Here is a 22,436-nt window from a genome sequence, read left to right as displayed (position 1 = left end):
GAAAGCGCTGACAGCTAACAATAAACAGGTGCTCGCGGCTCAGGCTCGAAAACAATTGAACAACCATTGTTGTTTACTTGGTTTTAGCCAGACTTAGGTCTGACTCACTTGGATGATGTGCTGCTAGTCCCAATAATGGTTGACGTCAATTATCGGAAATTGCATTCGTCTCCGGCTGCCATAAGTATCCGTACTTCAATCGGAGCTTAGTTTAGCCTGACCCAGATTGCAGACGGAGTTGCTGGCTCAAGTACTTATACTACACATTCTTTATTGTGTGCCAAGACTTTTAAATTCCAGATAATTGTTTTATAGCCCCACCAAAGTATCTTTATGGCAGCGAATCGATTGTTGATTAGCCGCAGCAGCGTGAAAATGTCGCTGGCAACATTGTATCAACAATTTCGAGGATAGTTGGTTTTTCATGTATTGTTTTAATCTCTGTGTGATTTGCACTTTAGTTGCTCAAAGCCCATGCATATTAAAAGTTACATTAAAACTATATTTTTATGTTTTTAAGCTATTGTTATGGCCAGCTTTTGCACTACGAATACTCTAAGATTTTTCCGTAATTGCAAAAGCACTTTGAATAAATTATTTTATTTATTTTATTGATAAATATAATATATTTAAAAAAATTTTTGTTTCCACCTCCTACTGCCTATGTTTTTCATTTTACAAATATGCATATGCATAGAGATTCATTAAAATCTTACTTCAAGTTTTTTGTTTAAGTCTTTCGTTTTTTCTTTGGCGTCTTATCGCGTACTAAATTAATTTTAATTTTGGTAGGTAAATAGGAACAATGGAGTAGAAAGTTTATATATAGCCCTTTGTTTATTCTTTGACTTTTTAATGATTGAAATATTTTACATTTAAGTAGACTAACCTAATTACGTGCCATAAAACTAGGAGTTAAAAAACCCATTCGACATTTTATTGGATATCTTTGGTCTTTTCAATGAATTGAAGCCGGCTTACGCCACTCCAGTGGCAGCGTCACTCAATGACCATAAAATAATGTATAAAATACACAAAAACAAAGCACCGACACGAAACAATCGAGAATGGCCCGAAAATTCCAGCTAAACAACAACTTTACCAAAAACCGAAATACAATAAAAATGCAGAGCGTGGAGGAGAATTGCTTTCGGTGTTTATTGTTGCGGCTGGAAAGCGCTAGTGGAGGGCAACGCTTGGTTTCACATTACACCCAGCTTCCGCTGACAGACCGAATGTCAAGCAGCCAAACCAAACCAAATAGCCAGGCAACCAGGCAGCCAGTGAGGCGATTCGTCCGCCGAGCAGCGAGAAAATCGCATTCGGAAAATGATTTTTTGGACTTAACTACGATTGCCCATAAACAAGTGTAAGTTGAGCTGGAAAAGCGGAAAACGCAGCCAACGCAGCATCCGATTTCAGGCAGTGGCAAAGGTCGAGAGCCGAGAGCAGGTCGATTTATTAACAAGACACTGCGAACGCCTTGGCATTTTGCATTGTGCTCGTAATTACGAAACAACGCAGCCAGCAGATACAGATGTATCTACGCCCCATTAGCTCATCCTCACCCCCGCCACGCAGCAAGTGTTAATTGAGCTGAACCAGAAAAAAACGAGAAGGTGCAAAAGGAAAACTGGGAAAAAAGGAAATGCGCGTTGACCCAAGCAGCTGGAGGTTTCCTTTTTTCTTTCCTACCTGCAGATACTTTCTCGGACCGATAGGGTTAGCGCTAAGGACAATTCATTGATAATGACTGGCGCCAGCTGGTCACTTAGACAAATTGATTACTAATTGGTTTGTCAGGACGGCGAGAAGAGAGGAATTTGGCCCAGGAAATGCACAAGGACCAGTTAAAGTGTTGAATTAAACTTTATTGGATGTAATTACAATTTTACAGAAACTGGAAAGTCGTTTTACAATATATATGTATATATATATATAACTCTATGTTTCGTATGTGGTTAGGGTGTATCAGTGTCTGTGTCTGTACATATACATATAATACGTTGATTTGTTAAACATTCTTTAGTTTTCCGATATATGTGTATAGTTCATGCTAAGTATCCCATACAAGTAAGGTATAATATTTAAAAAGGTTACACTCTAGGTATATTTCGCTTAAAAGTTCAGTTAACAGTTTCATATCCGTTCCTATTTGCTGCTCTACTAAGCTGAAAGTCGGAAACAAACAGTTTAAGTAGCTGATTTTGGATTTCTGGGGACAAAGTTGGATGGTAGGTTAGTGTTATCTAGTTGAAGTTGAAGAAGAATGCTGGTTTCGTACATGCGCCGCACTTAAAAGTTCTATTAGGACGAAGATAGGTATAAATTATCTAACAGATATGTGAGTACTGAATATCCAATTACATTAGCTAGAATAGTTTTCCTATTGTATAGTTTCGTTAGATATCAACAATTTTGGTGTTGCATTAGATTTAGTTCAGTTGAAGGGAAAAAAGTACAAACAAAACTAGCTTGGGGGAAATGCCCTACGTTCGCAGACACCCACTTCGATATAGATACATAGTCTGTTGTAGGTATTTATAATTGTTTGTTAGAATTAAGTTTAGTTTTAGTGCCAATTGGCTTAAGGTACTTAAGTTTTCTTTGCCTTTTGGCCTCCCTCTATCTAAAAAGACTTCCTTCCATTAAAACACACTCAGGTTGCTACTTTGAGGTTTACAAATTGTGTATCTGTGTGTGTTCTTTTTGTGAGCCAGAGCGTGTCCAGTGTGTGTAGTATGTGCAAATATTGCAATTAATTGGATTTAGTATTCAGCTGGTATATGTTTAACACCCTGCCTAAACAGTTAACAAAATTGATTGCAATTCTTAAGTCAGTTGAGTAGTGAAATCGTATTTAGTCTTCATTTCGAATCAGTTAATCAGATTTATACATAGTTAAGTTAGAGCAAAATGCAATCAAAGTTTCGTATTCGTAGAGTAATAATAGTGCGAATTAAGTATAATAGTTCGTAGTTTAATAGTTAACAATGTGATAGATCTAAATCCCACCCATAGTCAACAGCTGCGCATCTGGTTGTGACAAACATTCGTCGAGTAAAAGTTAACTTACAGCCCATTTGCACATCGCAATACGCAGATTTCACATTCTCGCACTTGAAGTTGCTTTATTTGCACTTGGGTTTTTGTGAGTTTGGTTTTTTGGTTTCTATTTTATCTGGTTTGGGACTGCTAGAGGTAAGTGTGTCCATTTCTACGTGCAGGACATAGTTTTGGAGCTGGTTTATATACATACTTCTATCGCCAGTGTTTATTAACTTGAACTAGAACGATCCTTTAAAAATTGTTTCTTGAGTTTTCGAATCAGTATCGGCTCTTTCTCTATTATATATAATGTATATTTGTAAGTATATATGTTCTTGTTGGTATGTTATGAAAGCTAACAATGTGGACGGACAAAAATAATTTACAAAAATTCATTTATTGTTACATTTAGTTTAAAAACTTTTCTCTCTTGCTTCTTTTTGTGTGTTTGGCTGTGTATTCATTCAAGCAGTTAAGATTGACTGGTGCGATCAATCGGTTAATGGGTTTGCAGCAGCAAAAAGTCGGAAATTCCATGTATCCAATAACTATCATCAGTTCATCTGACTGACTGCACTTTGATTTGGATGTGTGCCCACGCAACACATTAACCATTCCTGTGATTTATACTATTATTAGCTAGGCTTAGTCTGTATAGTCAGATAAGTTAAGACTTAGTACACATTATCGAATTAAGTACTTGCGTATTAGAAATTAGAATAGGGTTTACTTTCTTTGAATTATGATAAATCGATATCTGCTGCGCTCTCCACACGAAATTGATTTTAGAAATCAACAACAACTTTGGACTTTCAGTGGAGTCTTATGATTAAACCTAAAGAGCAGTTAGCATCTAGTTAGTATCGAGGATTAAATTTATAGGTTTTCGTTCTTTTTGTATTTTGCTTTTGCTTTAGAGACAAGCATAGTCGCATCGCAGAGCTTGGTAGTACGTTAAAATAGACTAGAATTTAGTTAGTTAGGCAATATCTATATACAAATGTAACTATATAGATGCATACACATGCGTAATATTGGTTTAAATTGTATGTATATAATATGTATATATAGCAGGCTACTTTTTTTTACTACAATTGGAGTTAAAAAGTTTTTAAAGGCTTCAGTAATAAGTTCTTTCGAGTTGACAAATGGAAAAATTGCGTTATCATCTTCTCCCTGGAGTCCGATCTTCAGTTAAGTTTAGCTTTAAGTAATACCTTAAAAGACCTCTAGCCTAAGCTACATTCACTTCGAAAATAATGTGTGATTCTTAAAATTCGTTAGGCAAATTAGTTAAAGTGCAGGTATTTGCTACTAATTTAGAACGTTTGTTGTCTGTGTAAAAGAGAGTTTGAAACAAAGTTTCACTACAGAGGTGCTTGGGATTGTTTTTCCTAATCGGAGCAAATACGAAAGTAGAAAGTTTCACTCGGTTGTTAAAGCTATTCATAAATTCTTATGGAACCGTGCAGCTTGTTCCTATGTCTAAGATTCACTCAGTTGACCCTCACTGATTGGATTGTATTTGGTGTAGATTGTTGTTGTTGCTCGCATTGGTGTTGCCACTGCTTGGCGCAGAAATGCTACAAAAAGGTGGCATATTAGTTTGGAATCATTAAATAATATCAATTGACTCACTTATTTTCGTGGCACACCAACATTTCCTGCTGCCCTTGAAACTGCAAGTTTTGAAGGTATTCCGCCCTGCGTTGGTGCACCAGCTTCTCTTTTTCGGCTCGCTCTTTCTGTAGTCTGTTGAGTTACAAAATGAATTAAATTCAAAAACAAAAAAGATGCAAAAATAATATTTTAAAATGTATAAAAATTAGTAAAAGAACTCAAAGCTAGAAAGAAACCATAACTATACACACGGCCTTACCACAGTCGCCAAATTGCCATCCCAAATGCTTGCGTGCAATAACATCACCCATGAGTTAGCTTATTGTTAAGTTAATCCTAATTAGTCGGATTAATTAGTTGCACTTACTTGATGCGTGATTGTCTCATAAACTGTTGAATTTTCCGGGCAGCTTGATTTTGCGTGGACTGCGAGTAGGTTCGCCTGTTAAATTTGTTTAAATTTAGTAAGTTTTAATTTTTCAAAACTATTTAGTATTCCAACTCACTTCAAAGGACCCGAAGGGCTAGTTTCCTTAGGCGTGCTGGGCTGGGAGCCCATCTCGTGAAGCTGCTGCTGATCCTGTTTGTAGTGATCGTAAAAGCTGGACAAGCACTGGGAATTGCTGCTCACACTTCCATGATCACTGGAGCTGCTCAAGCACAAGCCGCTCTTCTTGAATCGCTTGTTTCGTCTGTAGGAGCGGTAGCCATGTTGGATCACCAGGGCTGCGTTTGTCATCTGCCTGTAGTAGGCGTACTGCTTGTACCGCCTGTAGTAGTTCTGGATTACAGTGGCAGCGCTCCGTTCCTTGTTCTGCTCCTCGAGCTTCTGTCGACCCTTGTACGAGCGATACGCCTTCTGGATGCATTTGGCTGCCTCGTAGAGCTCTCGCTGCTCCGTGTCTGTTAGGGTTAGCTTGGAGAAATCCGCCTCAAAGGGATACGACGAGATGCTGGAGGCGTGCAGGAACTCTGTCAACTGTTTGGTGGATGGCGGGGGACTGGGTGAACTGACTGAGGGATCGGTTCCCAAAATGGAGTAACTGGCCGGGGACTGCAGCGGTCCCGAGCTGGCGGGACTCAAACTGGAGCACGGCGTGCTGACGTCGTGATAGCGATAGCTATGGTCATGGAAGTCGAAGCTGAAGTCGCTGTCAAAATGGGTGTTGGGCAGAGAATCGAGTAGTGGGTCCATAAAGCTGTCCGTCAGCGCTGAAGATTCTGAAGTGAGGGGTTCTGTCAAGGGACTGCCCAGCACCATCATTTCATCGGCTTCGTTCTAAAGGGTTAAATCACATTAGAATTATTTTCAATAAAGGGGTTCACAGTAGCTCACCTTGATTCGTTCTGGCATGGCTGCTATTATGTGTTCAGCTAAAGTCAGAACTTTGGCATCGGAGTCCCCTGAAAGTACGCCAAACTGATTACAAAACTATTTCAAAACAAATCGCTCATACAAATACATGGCAAACGAGACTACATAATTGAGCTGGACACTTTCATGTACACATATACAGTATCGAATATTTTCTCTGTTATTTTAAGCTCAATTAGCCAAATGATCTAATGGAGCTTAAATTGACAAAGCTACGTCTATGACTCTTCAAATTGATCACGATAATCAAAGTCGCTGAACACGGCTAATTATTATTTGTATTATACACCGACAAGCATTGATTTTTGTGTTTAGCTAGCTATTTACATACACCTCGGGTTCATATTTACAACGATCAATTCGTGGTTAATTAGGCGGCGAGTGTTTGTTAGTTTAAAATTAGTAGTAATCGGTTAAATGTAGACATCGATAAAAGCGCCCATTTAGGGCGCACAACCAGCAACCAATATTAATAACGAACATTTACATTGATTAAACGAGCTTCCCCCCAAATACGTGATTACATATAACAACAAACAGCAATAGCAACACAACATCAACAACATCGAGAGCCATCCCCACATGGTTAGTATGTTTTTAGTAGCTACAGTACAGATAACAGGTGAGTTTGTTACGGGTTGACACTTTGAGATTGGATTGAGAGTGGAGCAGGGCTCCACCAATCTGCCATCACTGACCTACAACGGCATCGGGCAGGACCAAATCATTGCCAATGGTCACGTCGGTCGCGCTAGTTGAATTGTCGTCGCAATCTTTGTCGTGCACGGGACTCGATTCGCCCGTAGATACCTCGCCTAGTTTGAATTTACCGAGAAAATTTGAGCATTTGGTTCATTCTATGACTAGGAGTTGGGAGCATGCACAGTCTGATCCCCAAACTTACAGAGGGCAAAGTCCATTTTGCGCAGCGGCGACAGCAGACAGTTGGTTCCAGTCAGCGAGTCCAACGGCGAATCGACGCCCAGAGCATAGCTGTCATGGCTCTCAAAGTTGCTGAAAGATTAGGAATAAAGTTAGTTGAAGTCTTGAACGGCTCAGTTTCAACCTTACCTATGGAGCCTGGCCAGTGGTTTCCCTGACTTGCTGCGTATGTCCATGTTAATGCCACTATCTATGGAGGAACGTTTGGAGTAACGACTGCTGCCATTGGGTGGACTCTGATTGCTGCGAGTTCGAATGGAAAAATGAAAAGTATTTAACAAATATTGAAAATAAATAATGAGAAACTCCCTACCTATGCACCGCAACGGGTCTCAGGAAAACTCCATCATGCTTGCGCTGGAGTTCCAAGTCAAAAGCGCTGAAGCTCTGGTGCTGTTCCTCCGCCTCCGCTTCCACGCCCATGTTCATGGAAAGATTGGCCAAGCCTCCGCGCAGCTGCGGCTTGCGGCAGCGTTCCTTCTCTAAGCGATACATCTGCGCCAGCAAGACTTTGTGACCCCGCATGCTGGCCAAATCGAGGGGAGTTTGCTGTGCCTGGGTTTTGATCTTTAGCGCATTGTGATTCCACTTGTAGAGTAGCAGCGAACACTCCACATGACCACGCACACAGGCCCAGGCAAGCGGAGTAAAACCGTAGACATCCTGGCTGAGGGCGTCCAGTTCGGTTTCAAGAATGATATGTGGATTTTCCGATCGCCAATTCAGCATGGCGCCCACCAGCTTGGCATAGCCCAAGGCAGCGGCCAAGTGGAGCAGAGTCATGCCACGTAATCCCACCGTCCACGAGGCGGCTGTGCTGGGCATGCTCCAGGCGTGCTTGATCAGCTTGTGGCAATATGCTACCAGCTTCTCCTCGAAGTTTGGCTCCAGGTAGAGAGCAGTGTTGTCGGTCTATAAGTTCAAAAGATCTCAATGTAGGACATGAATTCGCTAACAAAACAATCACTTACCGTGAGCTCATGCTCCGTCTTCACCTGCAGTTTCTCGTCGATGGTGGACAGGCGATTTAGCAGCGTAAACTTGTACAGGCAATCATTGGAACTGGTGGCATCGAAAGGTGCATCCGCCAGCAGGGAGAGCTTGTATTCAAACATCACGGAGTTGGAAACAAGGAATCCGCCGCAAGCCACCTGCAGAGTCACAAATCCAGCCTCGTGGGCTGGACAATAGCAGCGAAGTACTCCTTCCTGGACCAGTTGCGTGGGTACTGGTTGCGCATCGAATAGCACCGTATACGCACCGCCATTCGAGCTCGTCCAAGGTCCGGCCACCAGAACCTTAACGCCTCCCTCCGTGTATGACCATTCGGGACTAAAGTCGCATATATTGTGCACCTTGCGTGGCTGCGATGGTGCGGACTCTCCCAAAAAGGAGCTCTGCTCCAAAGCCGTGTTATTCAGGGCCTGCTTGTCATCCAAATCCAGTTCGGGAAACTCCACGAGCATATCGAAGGCATCCAGATTGGCAAACACATCGTCCGTTTCATCCTCCTCAACATCGGTTGCGGGTTCTGTTCTCATCTCGGGTTTCTTCTCCGGCTCCTGTTGGGTTAATTCGAGTTTGGTGTTGTCAGTTGTTATCGTTGTACTGGGTGCTGTGGCTCCCGCTGCTGTCGTATTGTACGGCATATTCGCTATCAAAGTGCGCTGGATATCCTCGTGGGACAGATCCAAGGTCTCGTTGAAGAAGCTCAACGCTTCCACCTGGGGCTCCTCCTCGCTGCTGCTGCTGTTGCTGCTGTTTTGATTGTTACCGCCAAAGCTGCTGCTTTCGTCACTAATTTGGCTGCTGTTATCACTGGAAGCACTGTAAGTTGCACAACCATTTTGGTTCAGGGATTGCGATTGCGATTGCGATTGCAGCTGACTCCTGTTGGGGGCTTCTGTGGCCTGATTGTTGACTGTGTGGCTATCCTGCTGCCGAATAAGTTTGAATTTAATCAACATAAATACAATGATTGCAGTCGATTTTGCGGTTGCACTCACCTCAGAGAGCGCATTGGCGCTCATTAAATTATCACAAGTTGCTGCCGTCGACGTCGTTGTAATTTGTTGCTGCTGATTGCCATCGATAATCGATTGTAAGGAACTCGAAGTGGACGAAGTGCCCGATGTGGGCGTGGATATGGACGTGGGAGCGGGTGTGGATGTGTTTGTGGACACGGATATGGATACGGAAACGGAGGAGGGGATGCTACCAGCGGAAGACGTTGCAGGTGTGGGCTGGCTGCTGCTGCGATGCTCGGGTGACATGCACATGGCCTCCACGGGTGGTTGGCCCAAGGAGTGGGGTTGAACTTGCGCCAGAGGAGCCGGCTGACCACTAGTTGGGGTTGCTGTTGTCTGTTGCAATTTATAATAATGTTGCTGCTGCTGCTGCTGTTGCTGCTGGCTGCTGTTGTTGCTGTTGCTGGAAGCATTAAGTTGCTGCTGTTGATTGTACATAAAGTTATTGTTGCCGGGGTCGTTATTATTTACGACATTTAATTCGTTGTTTGTTTGGGCTGCTAATTGCTTGCTGGCATTGCTGCTACTGCTATTGCTGCTGCCGGAGTTTGTGATTTTGTTTGCGGTCATGTGGTTTTGGTTTTCAATTAGTTCGGTGTCCATTATATTCGAGGCGACTGCTGCCGCTCCTGAAGCTGCTGCTGAAGCCGTCGCAGGATCTCTGGCTGTGGCTGTGATCGTTGTATTGGCTATTTGCAGCCTGTGCTGCTGATTGAGATGCACAGAATTCTGTCCTTGACTGGCAACAAATCGCTGTAGACTCAAGTGCTGCTGCTGTTGCTGCTGTTGTTGGTGCTGCTGCTGCTGTTGCTGTTGCTGGTGGTATTGCTGTTGTTGTTGGTGTTGCTGCTGCTGCTGTTGCTGCATCACCAGATTACTCCTTGCAGCGAGCATTTGACTTGCCCGATACTGTTGCTGCTGCTGGTAGTTCCCATCCTGCTGCTGCTGTTGCTGCGGCGGAATGATCTGAAACTTAATAGCCGACTCCTGCGGCAACTGCTGCGTGACGTTGTGGAATTGGCCGTGATTCTCCACGTGCTGCCTTGGCCGCTCCGCCCATCGGGAGTAGAGCTTGCTGGCCACCACCACATTGGGCGTGTTGCCGTTGAAGGGCTCGCCCAGCCGTTTCTCCTGCACCGAGGACTTCAGCATGGCGGCCGATCGCCGCATCACGGGATGCGTACAGGTCTTTCCGTCCACGCATCCTCCATCTCCACACCCACAGTCTAGCTGCTTGACCAAGGCAGCCTGGCGCGACAACCTCTGCTTCTCCATCAGTTGGCAAACTATGGACTCCACCGTCTCCGCCGTCTACACGAGAAAATGCAATTCAGTTGACTCTACGGTTGAGTTTCAATCTCTTTGTTACTTACTGATATTTCTATATCGTTACCCGAGTCGGAGTCATCATCAGAATTAATTGTGGATACTAAAAATCAATCATGTAAGTTAGCTTTATTTCTCAAATTGTCATAGGGTTATAATTTAACATCATATAGGAAACTTTTTACTTAATTAGCTAATAAAGAAATGGTTTTTGAATGTTTGGTTTTGAATTGAATACCATATTCTTAAAATCTATACTTACGCATGGGCTTGAGCTGGCTGACCAGCTCCTCCTTGGTCCACTCCTTTTTGTCGCCCCAAAATGTGATACTGGGCGCAATCACGGCCATTTTGTTATCATCCGGATATGGGACATTGAGGTAGTGCACCAAAACAATGTCCGGATTCTACGCGGAAGAGATGAGCAATGTGCGCCCAGGATTTTAGTATGTTAGGGGAGAAGGGAGATAGCAAGCCTACCTGCAACAGCCAGTAACATCTGCGATGAAATGTGGGCAATATGGCCGAGTGTACATAACAACCATAGATGCACTGTGGAAAAGAGGGGGCAGAAATCGAAGGAAATTCAATTTATCAATCCGGCAACACAAACAAGAGCATAAAAAAGGACTAAAACTTGGGGAGTTCCTACTCGGCTCAACACGCAGCTCGTTTTGCCCCGCGGAGAAGAAATCCATTTAATTGGAAAACATAAAAACGACGAGCAAGTGGAGCCCAAATTAAATTACCAACCGCCCACGCTAGGGGGCGCCACTTGGACTTGGTAAGTGCCAAAAATCAGGACTCAAACTCAAACCAACGAAAGCCAACGAATCGAAACGGAAGAGCCGAGGAAAAGGGTTTGAGTTTCCCTGACTTATAAAACATTTCGTTGCGCATTTTTCTTGTTCCTCCGAGTTTTTTTCCCCCTTTTTCCATCATAGTTTATTTTTTTTGGGAACTTCTTCTACCCGCTGATAAATTTGTTGGCTCTCGTTGGCCGCGATATGCCGCTGACTTCTTGTGCTTCGCCATGGCATTTCCTTTGTACTATCTGCCTCGTTTGGGCCCAGTTATCATGTAAGAAGACGGCACCCCGCCGTCATTGCCAACTGCATAAATCTTCGCGGGCCACGTTTACTTGCGAATGTATTAAAATAAAAATTAAAATAAAAACAAACGCCCGAGGAGCTGTGCAAAAAATTGGCGTGAAATTGCCAAATGTTTTTATGTTTCTGTAATGGCTTGGCTGTGCGCGGGGGGAGGGGGTGGCAGGGGGGATGGATACCCCGACAGACAGACATTATAAATAAGCTTAACCCTTGGCAGGACTTATTTCATTAGCAGGCAACGGCGGCGATGCACACACATCCTTAAGCAAACACTTGCGCGGACGAACTGCTCCAAGGGACAAGGGGGAGGACACCGTAAGTTTCTGTCAACTTCCGGCGGGAAATCATAACTCACCCAAAGGAACCCCCCCACACGGTCAAGCACGAAATAGCAGAAAAAATAACCAGGCAACTCCAAGGAAGTCCGCGGAATTGAAGGCACTTTTTTTTTCAACCCTTGACAAATGACGGCAATAGCTGGAAAACGATTCCGGCTAATTGCCTAATTGTGCAGCTACGAAAGGACTCTAGACCATGTTCCTTCGACTCACCTCAGTGCCTTGTACTTTCAGTTTCATGTGATCCTCGCGCGTTGTCTTGCCATCCTTGCGTTTCTTCCAGCAGTATCCATCGCGTCTGTAGCGCACCTTCTTCCTGGAGTAGAGCAAGAGCGATCCGCTTTTGGGCCTTCAATGCGAGATAATCAAAGTTATGCACATAAGTAATGGAAAGTAATCGAAAACACAGTTTATATAGCTACAAATATGTTAGAACATCTGTTTAAGTTTCATTGCTCACCTGGTTCGAACCTCTTTGGACTGCCACTCGCCATGCTTATCAAAGCTGATAAGAATCGCGGCGATTTCCTGGAATATATAAACAAAGTCTGTACAATATGTTTCTATATTTGCATATGAAAAACATCTTAGCGCAGGAATTCAGAGATACCGCGAGCGGCCTTCACAGCATTTCTATTTTCGCTGCGACACTGGCAAAGTTATTTCCCAAACTCCAACCACTTCTCCGGGGCCCCCAGTTCACCCGCTAACTTGGCTAACTGACCTTAACTAACGTGCTAACAATTTCCGGACTTAATGGGCAAACGGATCCGCTGCCCAGTCACGGAACTCGCGGCATTTCCTCCGACAAAAGCTGGAGCGGAGGGATTTCTGCGCCATAAAACAAAGGAAAACATTTTAGAAATTTCATTTGACCGCAAAGCGGACACTGCCACCGAAAAAAGAGATGGTGGTGGAGGTGATGGTGGTCGTGTGTTAACCACAATTTACAGGTGTCGCCGGCAGTTGACACTTAACCAGCTCGGTGGCCAGGAGGCCAAGAGCCAGCACAGACGCATCCCGAGTGCAATTTGTGTGCATACTTGAAATGCCCTGTCACCCGGGGAATATAAAATCTTAAAAACGCACGAGCTCAAGATTTAGACAGTCAAAAAAAAAAAACGATTCGAATGCAAATCACACAACAGTCAGCGAAAGTTCAGAGGGAATTCAACGAATTTAGACATTTCATTGCATGTTTTGCCGATAAAGTTATCAATTTGTTTGCTTCCTTGACGTTGCATGAATAATGCAAAGTGGCCATCCATCCATTCCCAGCATCCACAACATCCTCAGCTGTGAGCAGCCAAAGATTCGCCATGTGCCTCTCGATTCGAGCAAGATATCGCAGCATTTGCGAGTGTCATAAAAATTGTATATCGGGATCGAAGGAGGAGGCTGAGCAAATCACAGGCGCGTGTTTGTCAAGTGGCAAACGTTTGCATTTTGGCCAAAATTGCCCCTGACTGGGCTCTTTCGCCGCTGAAGAGCATATGGAGGATGTGGAAGGACATATGTGGAGATAGATGGATATATGGATGGAAGGCTGTTGCTTACTTATGCATGGCTCGAGCGACCTACTCCAAACTCCTTCCTTACTTCATTCCTTCCTTCATCCTTATGATGAATTCCAGGCACATACATACTGCGAAGGGCTAGGCATTAAGAATTTATGCCCACCTCAGCGCATAGCCCGCCATTTTTGCCAAGGGGCGTGGTCCTAGTCAAATGTTGCTTCAACACTTTCTCCGGCGAAATGAGCAAACGATGCATCCATCATACGGAAAATGGAAAGGTTTAAGAACTGGAATGGCGGTTTGAAGCCATAAACTGCCATAAACTACTGAAATGAATAGAGTGCTCTAAGTCGCTTATTTTAATCAATGGCATGTTCAAAATAAAATCCTAAAGATTTCGACTAACTCATTCGTAGTCCTAGAAACAACTGGGAGTAACTAATTTAAGGCATGCCACTTAATCACTTGCAGTCAAGTGGTCCTTTTTGGTGACCAAACGCAGAAGGACCACTTCGGGTCACCCAGAAAACGAATGGGGTGCAAAAAGCGGACATAAAATTGCGACTCATTATCAATTTAACTTTTTGATTTTTAAGCTGCGCCTTTTTGCAACCACACACGGTCGGCTGTTTCTGCTCCTGTTGTTTGCTATTATTTTGCAGTTGCTTTATGAGCCGGGTCGAGAGTTCTGGCCCCCCGGCTACTGCTTAAATGCCAAATTAAAACCATGTGGTTAAAGCGACAGTCGCTGGTTCGAGTGGGGTCAGCCAGGAGCTTTTCCACTGACCCCCACTGACTCCACTGCCCCATCTGCCGCCCTTTTTCGCTGTAAGCAGACTAAAATAAGCGTGCGTAATTTTATTTATGCCCCGTACACGGCCACATTTTGTAATTTTTGCATCCCGCTGCAGGAGGAGGAAGTTCAGTCCACGAGTCCTGACGCTGGAGGCCGAGTTCTTTTGCCTTTCGGTAGAGAAACTGTATTTTAATCAACTATGAGATGCCCTTACGGCGCGAGAATTAAATGCATTAAGCACTGGAAACGGGTTGAATTGTAAGGCGTTTTGCCTTAATTGTTTACTTAAGGAATACTCTTTTAATTTAAATGTCTAATTTATTCAGTTAGAGCATAATTATGATTAATTCATATGATTAAAACAAATGATTACACGAGTAAAAGTCACTTTTAATTTGGCCAACTTTGTAGCTTTTGTAAGTGTAAAAATCCGCTTGCCGTGAAACCCCCATTCCAGCTAAATAAAAACCCCAACTTTACAACTGTCCCAATGAATATTTGCGGTTGCGCTTAATTCACAAGTAAAACAACAAGCCAAGCTCATTGCGAAGAATTTTCCCTGTTTTTGTGTTCTCATTTCCCGCGAGCGAAAACTTTTATTGCAAACCGAACTGAATCCGCGAGATACAAAAAAAAAAAGAAAAAATGGGAGGAGCGGCGAACTTTTGGGCGACGCGTGGCCAGGTTTTTAAAAGCGCCTCCCCGAGCACAGATCTAAAGTTCTAGTTTTACTGGTGTTTGCATTATAGTTTGTGGCGCAATAAAAACGTCGCGAGCTCCTTCCTAATGGACTGACCACCAGACCACCAGGCCGCCATCTCGTTAATCTGCATATAGGAGTTCGCAAGTGTGTGAGGATCAAGGAAATGGGGACAAGGCGGAGGAGCCGTCGTCGAAGGCTGTCAAAGTGTCCTGGCGGAGGACTGGCAGGCTCATCCGCCTGTCAACTGGCCAGGACCCACGAACCCACGGCCACCGGCGTGCAAGTCGTCGACTTCCTTTTGGCTTTCACTTGACTTCCCCGTTTCGACAATTTTATGTGCAATCAAATGCAAATAGAAACACAAACACAAACAGCGGCGGAAAAAGCAAACAGAAATACCAACTTAGAACTAAAACTGACCTCATTTGTATTCCAACGATGACGCTGTGATGGAAAACTGTCGGCTCTTGGCAGGCTCTCCAAATTGTCGGGCAGCTTGATGGGTTCGCCATCTGGAAAAGGGGGCAGAGAGTAAGAAAAATAGATGTTAAGTGCACCGAAAGCGCAAGTCGGGAAATCAATTTCGCATATCTCTGGCAGCAGTTTTCGGCCCACTCCGGAAAAACACCAGAGCCCAGCCCAGTCCACTTTTCCCACCCGACACCCAACAGGTGCAACTGTCGGACATTCATAAATGCGACAAAAATGTAAATCAGTTTAGAGCGATGATTTATAGTTGAAAGGAAATAAAAAAGAAAAGGGGAAAGAAATCCTATAATGTCAACATTAATAAACGAGTTTCTGCACTTCTCCATTTATCAAATCCAATCTTCAGCATTAGCCGCGCAGAATGCGTGGCAAAGTTTTCAGTTTCGGCTTTGAGTCATTGAATAATTACCCACACTTAATGGAGCTTGCAACGTACTATAAATCGAACCAACTTTCGGTTTATTAAAATGCCACGCAACTCGCGAGGGTAAATAAACTTTGCGGCCAAACTGTAATTTAGCAAAATGTGTAATAAAAGCGGACATCTACGCGACATCCCGCTCCTCTGCCCCATCCCCATACCCGTCCCCTCTCCCATCACTTGTCGTATATCAAAGAGCCAATAGGTTGCACTCGAAGAGCCATAAAAAGTATTTGTCCACAATTTATATAAAGTGCTCGGAGCGGAGCGACTCCACTTGCCAGTTTGCCATTTCGCCAGCAAAGGCCGCGTAACCGAAATGTGTTGCCAAATTGCAAATGCCAGACGTTGGGCGACGGCGGAGGGGGAGCTGAGAGGGGGCGGCACTTTGGGGTGCGTGGGGTTGTTGTGCCCCTGCCCTCCTGAAGAGGTGAGCACACACGACCAGGGATGTGCCGGTCATATTGTGATTGAAGTTACGAAATCAAGTCTAGTTTCACACAAATCGTTTGGCTAGGATGATAATTCCTTAGTTATCTATCAATTTGCAATGTATTTTTATTTTAAGAGATTTACTTAAGTGCATAACACCATTATAAGCTGAATCATCTTGTAAAAACATTTCCAAAGTCTAGCTTAAGTAACGAATCTTAAGTAAAACACCACTGCGAACGGCAGTTTACATAGTGACGAATGCACCAGCATAACTCAAAATCTGCTGTGGCTCTCCTTTCATATCGACTAACAGCCCAATCAACTAGTATTGCATAAACTTCGAAAGCATTTGCAGAAAATCCTTTAAAATCACGCACGCATCCCTGACGAACCAAGGATTTGCCCTGGCTCCCCTCGTCACACTTTGGTCCCAATCATGACGTTGATGTAGTTACTTTTTCAGGGCGTTGTTGTAGTGGCAGTTGAAGTTGTTTATGCGATTTTTATATGGCGCACGTTTTGGCAGAGGACACACGCTCTCGAAAGGCAGACGGTAACCCAGTCAGTGGGTTGGACTGGCGACAAACTGTTTGCTTTGATCGCACTCTCCAGTTTTATGGCCAAACTAATTTGTCATCGCTGCCTTGGGCGCTCAGCCCAGCCCGGCGAGCAGAAGTCATTGAAAAATGCGCGAGCGATAATTGTCAAAAATGTCGAAACAATCACGGCACCTTGCCCCCTCACCAGACGCTCCTTGCGCCTATTTATAATGCAGTTGCTGCCATTGTTGTCAAAAGTGCGGGCTGTTGGGGGCAGGGGCGCAAGGAATAACTCTGTTTGATTAATACAAATAAAAAGTTTTTTAACTGCTCTCTGCATATTTCATGGCGAAGCGCTTCAAAAACTGACGTTGCCCGCCATCATAATAGACTGCCACAAAAAGCAAAAGAAACAAGGAAACGAAGGCCCAGCAGCCGGAGCTGCCAAAAAAGAAGGTGAACCGCAGGTGAGAGGACCTCGGTCCTCGGTCCCATGTCGCCAATGTCGATGGCAACGTCAACGTGGCAGAAGTTTCCCCCGTTTTCATTTTGCCTTCTTTTCGGCGGTTTTGCATTATTACGACTTTAACGGGGACTACAGGGTAACCCCCTCGCAGTTTTAACCGCCGCTTAATTGTGACAAATGCGCTTTGGTACACAAGATTTTCTCATAATTTGGCCGAGGAATTTAAGCAGCAGGCGGCGGTGGCGAGCTCTGGGGAAGGTGAATGGTTAAATGGGCGGATGTCCATGGGCCATGGGCCATGTCCCTGGAATTGACATGGCAAATAGCACAAAAGAGTTGATATAAATAATAAATTTGCGTTTTATGAAGCCCCCCCTGTCCAGGTGGACTGAGTGAGTGAATCGCGAGAGCTGCCAATTTGAGCCGCCTGCCAAATTGTGGCTAATAAATATCTCACCAAAAAATACCAGGTAGGATGGCATGTCTGTGGTGGTGGTCGGTACGGGTCGGTTTGGGTCGGGTCAGTTGCAGTTGCAGTTGCTGTTGCTGTTTGTTTTGGGCCCCATAAAACATACAAAAGAAAAATTGTTTTGCACTTTCGTGGCCGCCGACGTCGCCGAAAAGTCAGCGAGTGTGAAATTACTTTTGTTCAGTCACACACTCTAGCCACAATTAAAACCCATTAAAGTGTCTCGGAAATAGCTACACACCAACTGCCGAATGGGAGCCCATGGAAGCGGTCTTGTCTACGCAATTCTTTATCGCCCCAGAAGTGGGGAAATAAATATCGCTGTGGAGGGATTTTGTAGATAACGCATGATGACGTCCCCGGCGAAAACAAAGACCAATAACAAATAGAGATAGTCGCAGATAGAGTGTGTGGAAGAGAAGGCCAGAACAGACGTCATGGTTGAAGCAAATGGCCAAGAAGTGAGGCAAAGTAAAAGTTTTTCACGATAATGAGCACAAATATTTGTTTATGTGTTAACCAGGCAGCGGCGGATCAGTAAATCCAGCACGAGTGGCCAAAAGATGTTTATTACTCAACGCGTTTTACTCGTGGAGTAAGAGGTATATAATGTTATTTGAAGACTATCGAACTGAATGATACGATCCTATTCTGTAAAGATACAAATTCTTAATCAGATTCACTAGCATTCTGTGATTCCCCCTATCAACATCATAATTCCTCACCATGCATAGTTAGTTACAAAACCCGTATCACTTAAATGCGATGTTGAAATGTAGAAATTGGACCTGATTTTGTTTATCAATGCTCATCAACTAGCAAAAAGTTGTTCATGTCATACTGAAATACACCATGAGCAATTAAGGTAATCTCCGCTAGATGGCGTTCGTGTGCAATCTCAAAAGCATTCGCTTTTCATAACCCCACCATCTCCATTCGTAAAAAGTATCTTTACGCTTTAACTTTAATACCCATATATATATATATGATATTTCTTTTTAAATGCATGATTATCCTGAGCATCATAGCTTAGTTGAGTATGCCAAGACAAACGTCACCGCTTAGAAGATACAAAACTTATGAAGTATCTCACCCAGCGAAGTCCGCACAAATGACAGATGTGCGGATGATTTATGGCGGATAGCAAACCCAAAACAAACACACTCTGCTGCTCCACACGTTGCGGTTGATAAAAATCACATTTCGGCAAACGGCAGCGACTAAGTCACTCGCTTTGCATTTTCCTCGTGGCCGTTGTGGCATTACAAGGAAACATTTCTCATCCAGTTTTGCATATTTCGCCCAAGAACAGCAATTAAAAGACACATAACAGCAAATATGCATGTCAGGCGCGACGGGGCCAACAATAATTAGCCCAAAAGCAGCAGCAAAATGCAATTTCACCTCAAATGAGGAATATTTGCAGAGGCCATAGGAAGCGAAACAGAACTGAACACAACAGCGATTAACATAAAAATGCAACAAATGGGGGCCACGACGGGCAGGTCTGAAAGTCATAAAAGTCCTATTAATGAATGAAATCTAAACAGAAAATGTGAAAAACAAAGCCAAAGCCAAACAAAAGTTTGCAAAAATGTTATAAATTATTTACAAGTTACAGAGGGTTTCTACGAGCAATGAAAAAGTAGTGGAGCGAAGGGTGCTAACTCAAACTCAAATCGTCATCGTCTTTTGTGTCTACGGGCAATGCAATTACGTGCGGATTTCATTACTTTTCCCTGTCCCCAAAAGTCGAAGGATTTAGTGCTCTTTGTATGGATAGAATACCATTGTTGCCTGCTCTATAAGCTGTGAATTCAAACAGGATATAGATCAACTTAAAGATCCTTTTTAATATTATGTTCAGTTTGAACTATAACTTCGTAGCTCCTGTCTTAAACCAGTTTATTTTCAAGGAGTAGTTTCCCCCTTGTTGGCGAAAGAATAAATTTAATGCACTTCGGAAAAGGTAAACCTAAAGGCTCGGATTTGCTGACAGGAGGGCAAAGGATAAAGGGGAAACACTCAGTTAAGCCGCCTGCAAATTATATTAATATTGGGGCTCTTCATATCACATATTTTTTCCGGATTCATTCCCCATTTTTTTCGACTCTTTCGGCTTGCATGCAACGTTTGTATAAGTTTCCCCAATTTTCCGCTTTCTGTGAGTATATTAAACATATTTTTTCTAGATACATGTTAAAAGGACGAGAGGTGCAGAGCCAACAGAAAGGTGTAATTTATTTTAATGCCGGGCATTTATCATGATACACATACGTTTCTCTGGCCGGTGGATAACAAAAAAATGTTATTTCTATGTGGCTATTTTTGGTGTTTTGTTTTTACATAAATTGTAAATTTAACATTTAAAGTGCCATGAAATTGGCACCGCCCAAACGGGCCCCAAAAACACATTGCCTCTGGTGATGGCAATGATGGCAATGGTTCATTAAAAATACATAAAATCGACACACAGTCCACCATCCTCCACTGCTGGACGAGCTAAAAACTAATATTTATCTAACAAAATTAATATGGTTTGTAAGCCAAATAGAGACAGCGAGTGGTGGGAGTGGGGGGGCGCTGGGGAATGTGGCAAAAACTGTTTGTCTAACCAAAAACAAACGACCGAATGTAGCACAATTTTCGGTAACGCATCCTGCCACCCGGAGGCGAAACCCTTTCGACCGATAAGCCAAATAAATAACGCACGACGAACGGGGATTGGAGGTGGCCAGGCTGGGGAGCATCATGCAACAACGTTGGATGCATTGTTCAATAAATCTATTTGGCCTCTAATCGAAGGCACACAGTGGCGGGGGGAAGGGGAAGGCAGCTACCTGGAAAAGGCAACAAATTGCCATTGGATAGGCACAAGACCGGAAGCAGCAACAACATATTAATCCAAATTAGCATCAAAGTGATTTAATTGCTTGGAATTTCGGCGTTGGCAAACACTTTTCGACTTTTCGGCCCGGCGAAGGACACTTGTAAACATGCCCCAAAAAGGAGTGGCCCCACCTGGCTGCGTTTTGTCAACATTTGCCCATCGATCAGGCTAAAAACAGGACTCGCATGCACACACACACACACATAGAGCGACTGCAATTTAAAGTCCTTTGGAGTCTGCTTCAAACTCTTGGAGCTAAATGGGCAATAGAAGCGCTCATCCAAAGCCCTTGGCACGATTTATGTGGCTTTTAGTAATATGAGCAAATATATTACGTGACGGATCAAAAGAGGACCTGTACGAAGGACAACTAATTGAATTGCCGCCGCTGAAAAGGAACAAACTCGAAATTAATAGGCGCACATCAAATGGAAAAAATGAGCAAAGGCCCAAACGCCCACCAGCTGGCAGCGAAATTAAAGGGAAACCTATAAAGGCAGGACATTAGGTCCTGGCCGAAAGGATAACAAGTGTAGCCAACTGTGTGCGAGCATTCGAAGCTTGAGTAATATTTATTGAGTACGTGATCTTCTGACCAAATCCGAATGTGAGCGAGAGTTTTGAATTTTTTATTGCGCCCCGGGATGGCCGGCACACACACACACACACACCAGCGCAAGTGTCCTCCCCACATGCATGGGTATGTGTGTGTGCTTCCTGACAGCTGCCAACTTCTGGTTTTCTTTGGTGGCCTTTTTTCTTTGGCATGCAAAAGGCGGACAGCAAAGTGGCTTATTAAAAATTTTGTCAACTTGCGACTTTGCTCCACCAGCTCTTTCCGCTCTTCCACTTTTTACGACTTTTTCACACTCCCCTGGCCATATGCATATATATTAGATGAACTTTGGTTCTCTCAAATCATTAAAGCGCTGAAATGTCTTATTTTTGGGAAAATCCTTCTATGGACTTCGCTTATCTCAATTTCTCAAGAATAAATAGTACAAATTGAAGAGGCTTAAGATAAATAATAAAAGCACAATAGCTAATTTCTTAATGGAAAATCATGTGCAGCATGTTTTCCGAAGCCTTGAGTGGATATAAAACTTAAATAAGTTATTTGGCCCAATGAGGCATGTGATTTTAAAGCTTTTAAGTTCGCTAAGAAGACAACGAACTCCTGGGTGTCACAAAAACAATCCAATTGACTGGGAACAACAATGACCCCACCCACTCACACGAGAATAAAGCAGCGCACTTGTTGGTTTTTCACAACCCCAAAAAGTGTGCTACAAAAAATGAAGCGCATAATGAAGCTACTCATATAAACGGAATGCCTCTGTGTGCGTGTGCGTTGGTGTGTGAAATGTTTACTTGCAAAACGAGTGCTGCCACACCCACACTTGTGTCGTCGACGGTGCCATTGTTTTGCCATCTCATAAAAAACACTTAAAACGCCATTAAGTTAAAATAATAAAGTTAAGCGGCCGCCGGGCAGCAACAAAATCTAATGTGACAATGGCCACACGGCGGCAACAATAACAGAAACCATAGGAAAAACAACGAAAGTTGCAACAATTGCTGACATATTTCACAATGTGCAACAAAAGACAAGGAAAAGGGACAGGTGAGGTGACAAAAAACTAAGCCAGCACAAAAGCTGAGGGCCCATCGCAATGAATGGAAAAAAGACGCCGAATGTTGGGCATATTTTGCATTGTTCCCCACACACACGCACAATAAAAACACACACACACATACTCACAGCTTGGGGCAAGGAGGGGGCAGCAACGAAAGGTGAAAGCCTTTCCTTTGGGCCTCCTTTCGACGGCCCTTTGTTTCAATTGTCTGTAGTTTAGGTTTTAGGCGTGCGAGCCTCGTTATAGGTAACCGTAACTGTAACTGGTTACGTCGTACACACATGCA

The 22,436-nt window shown here is 43.6% G+C and overlaps 1 protein-coding gene across 9 annotated transcripts in view; it reads right to left on the bottom strand.

Moving 5' to 3' along the window:
- Positions 1 to 1,850: 1,850 nt before the first annotated feature.
- LOC117135565 overlaps positions 1,851 to 22,436 on the bottom strand; it is a 33,838-nt gene continuing 13,252 nt past the window's right edge. For 2 of the 9 annotated variants that reach the window (XM_033295872.1, XM_033295878.1), the window contains 17 exons: positions 15,225 to 15,316; positions 12,249 to 12,316; positions 12,002 to 12,137; positions 10,819 to 10,890; positions 10,601 to 10,745; positions 10,386 to 10,441; positions 8,992 to 10,323; positions 7,957 to 8,922; positions 7,299 to 7,897; positions 7,115 to 7,228; positions 6,948 to 7,057; positions 6,742 to 6,858; positions 6,005 to 6,072; positions 5,175 to 5,947; positions 5,036 to 5,110; positions 4,687 to 4,800; positions 1,851 to 4,634 (listed from right to left, as the gene is read on the bottom strand). In XM_033295872.1, coding sequence (XP_033151763.1) covers positions 4,556 to 4,634; positions 4,687 to 4,800; positions 5,036 to 5,110; positions 5,175 to 5,947; positions 6,005 to 6,072; positions 6,742 to 6,858; positions 6,948 to 7,057; positions 7,115 to 7,228; positions 7,299 to 7,897; positions 7,957 to 8,922; positions 8,992 to 10,323; positions 10,386 to 10,441; positions 10,601 to 10,745; positions 10,819 to 10,890; positions 12,002 to 12,137; positions 12,249 to 12,316; positions 15,225 to 15,316 — 4,916 coding nt within the window. In that variant the 3' untranslated portion in view covers positions 1,851 to 4,555. Of the gene's footprint in view, positions 4,635 to 4,686; positions 4,801 to 4,927; positions 4,956 to 5,035; positions 5,111 to 5,174; positions 5,948 to 6,004; positions 6,073 to 6,741; positions 6,859 to 6,947; positions 7,058 to 7,114; positions 7,229 to 7,298; positions 7,898 to 7,956; positions 8,923 to 8,991; positions 10,324 to 10,385; positions 10,442 to 10,600; positions 10,746 to 10,818; positions 10,891 to 12,001; positions 12,138 to 12,248; positions 12,317 to 15,224; positions 15,317 to 22,436 lie in introns of all 9 variants that reach the window. The other 7 variants (XM_033295873.1, XM_033295880.1, XM_033295876.1 and 4 more) reach the window with 6 other exon arrangements.

The sequence above is a fragment of the Drosophila mauritiana genome, chromosome 2R (genome assembly GCF_004382145.1).
Source record: "Drosophila mauritiana strain mau12 chromosome 2R, ASM438214v1, whole genome shotgun sequence".
Lineage (NCBI taxonomy): Eukaryota > Metazoa > Arthropoda > Insecta > Diptera > Drosophilidae > Drosophila > Drosophila mauritiana.
This window is presented reverse-complemented; position numbering and strand designations above follow the sequence as displayed.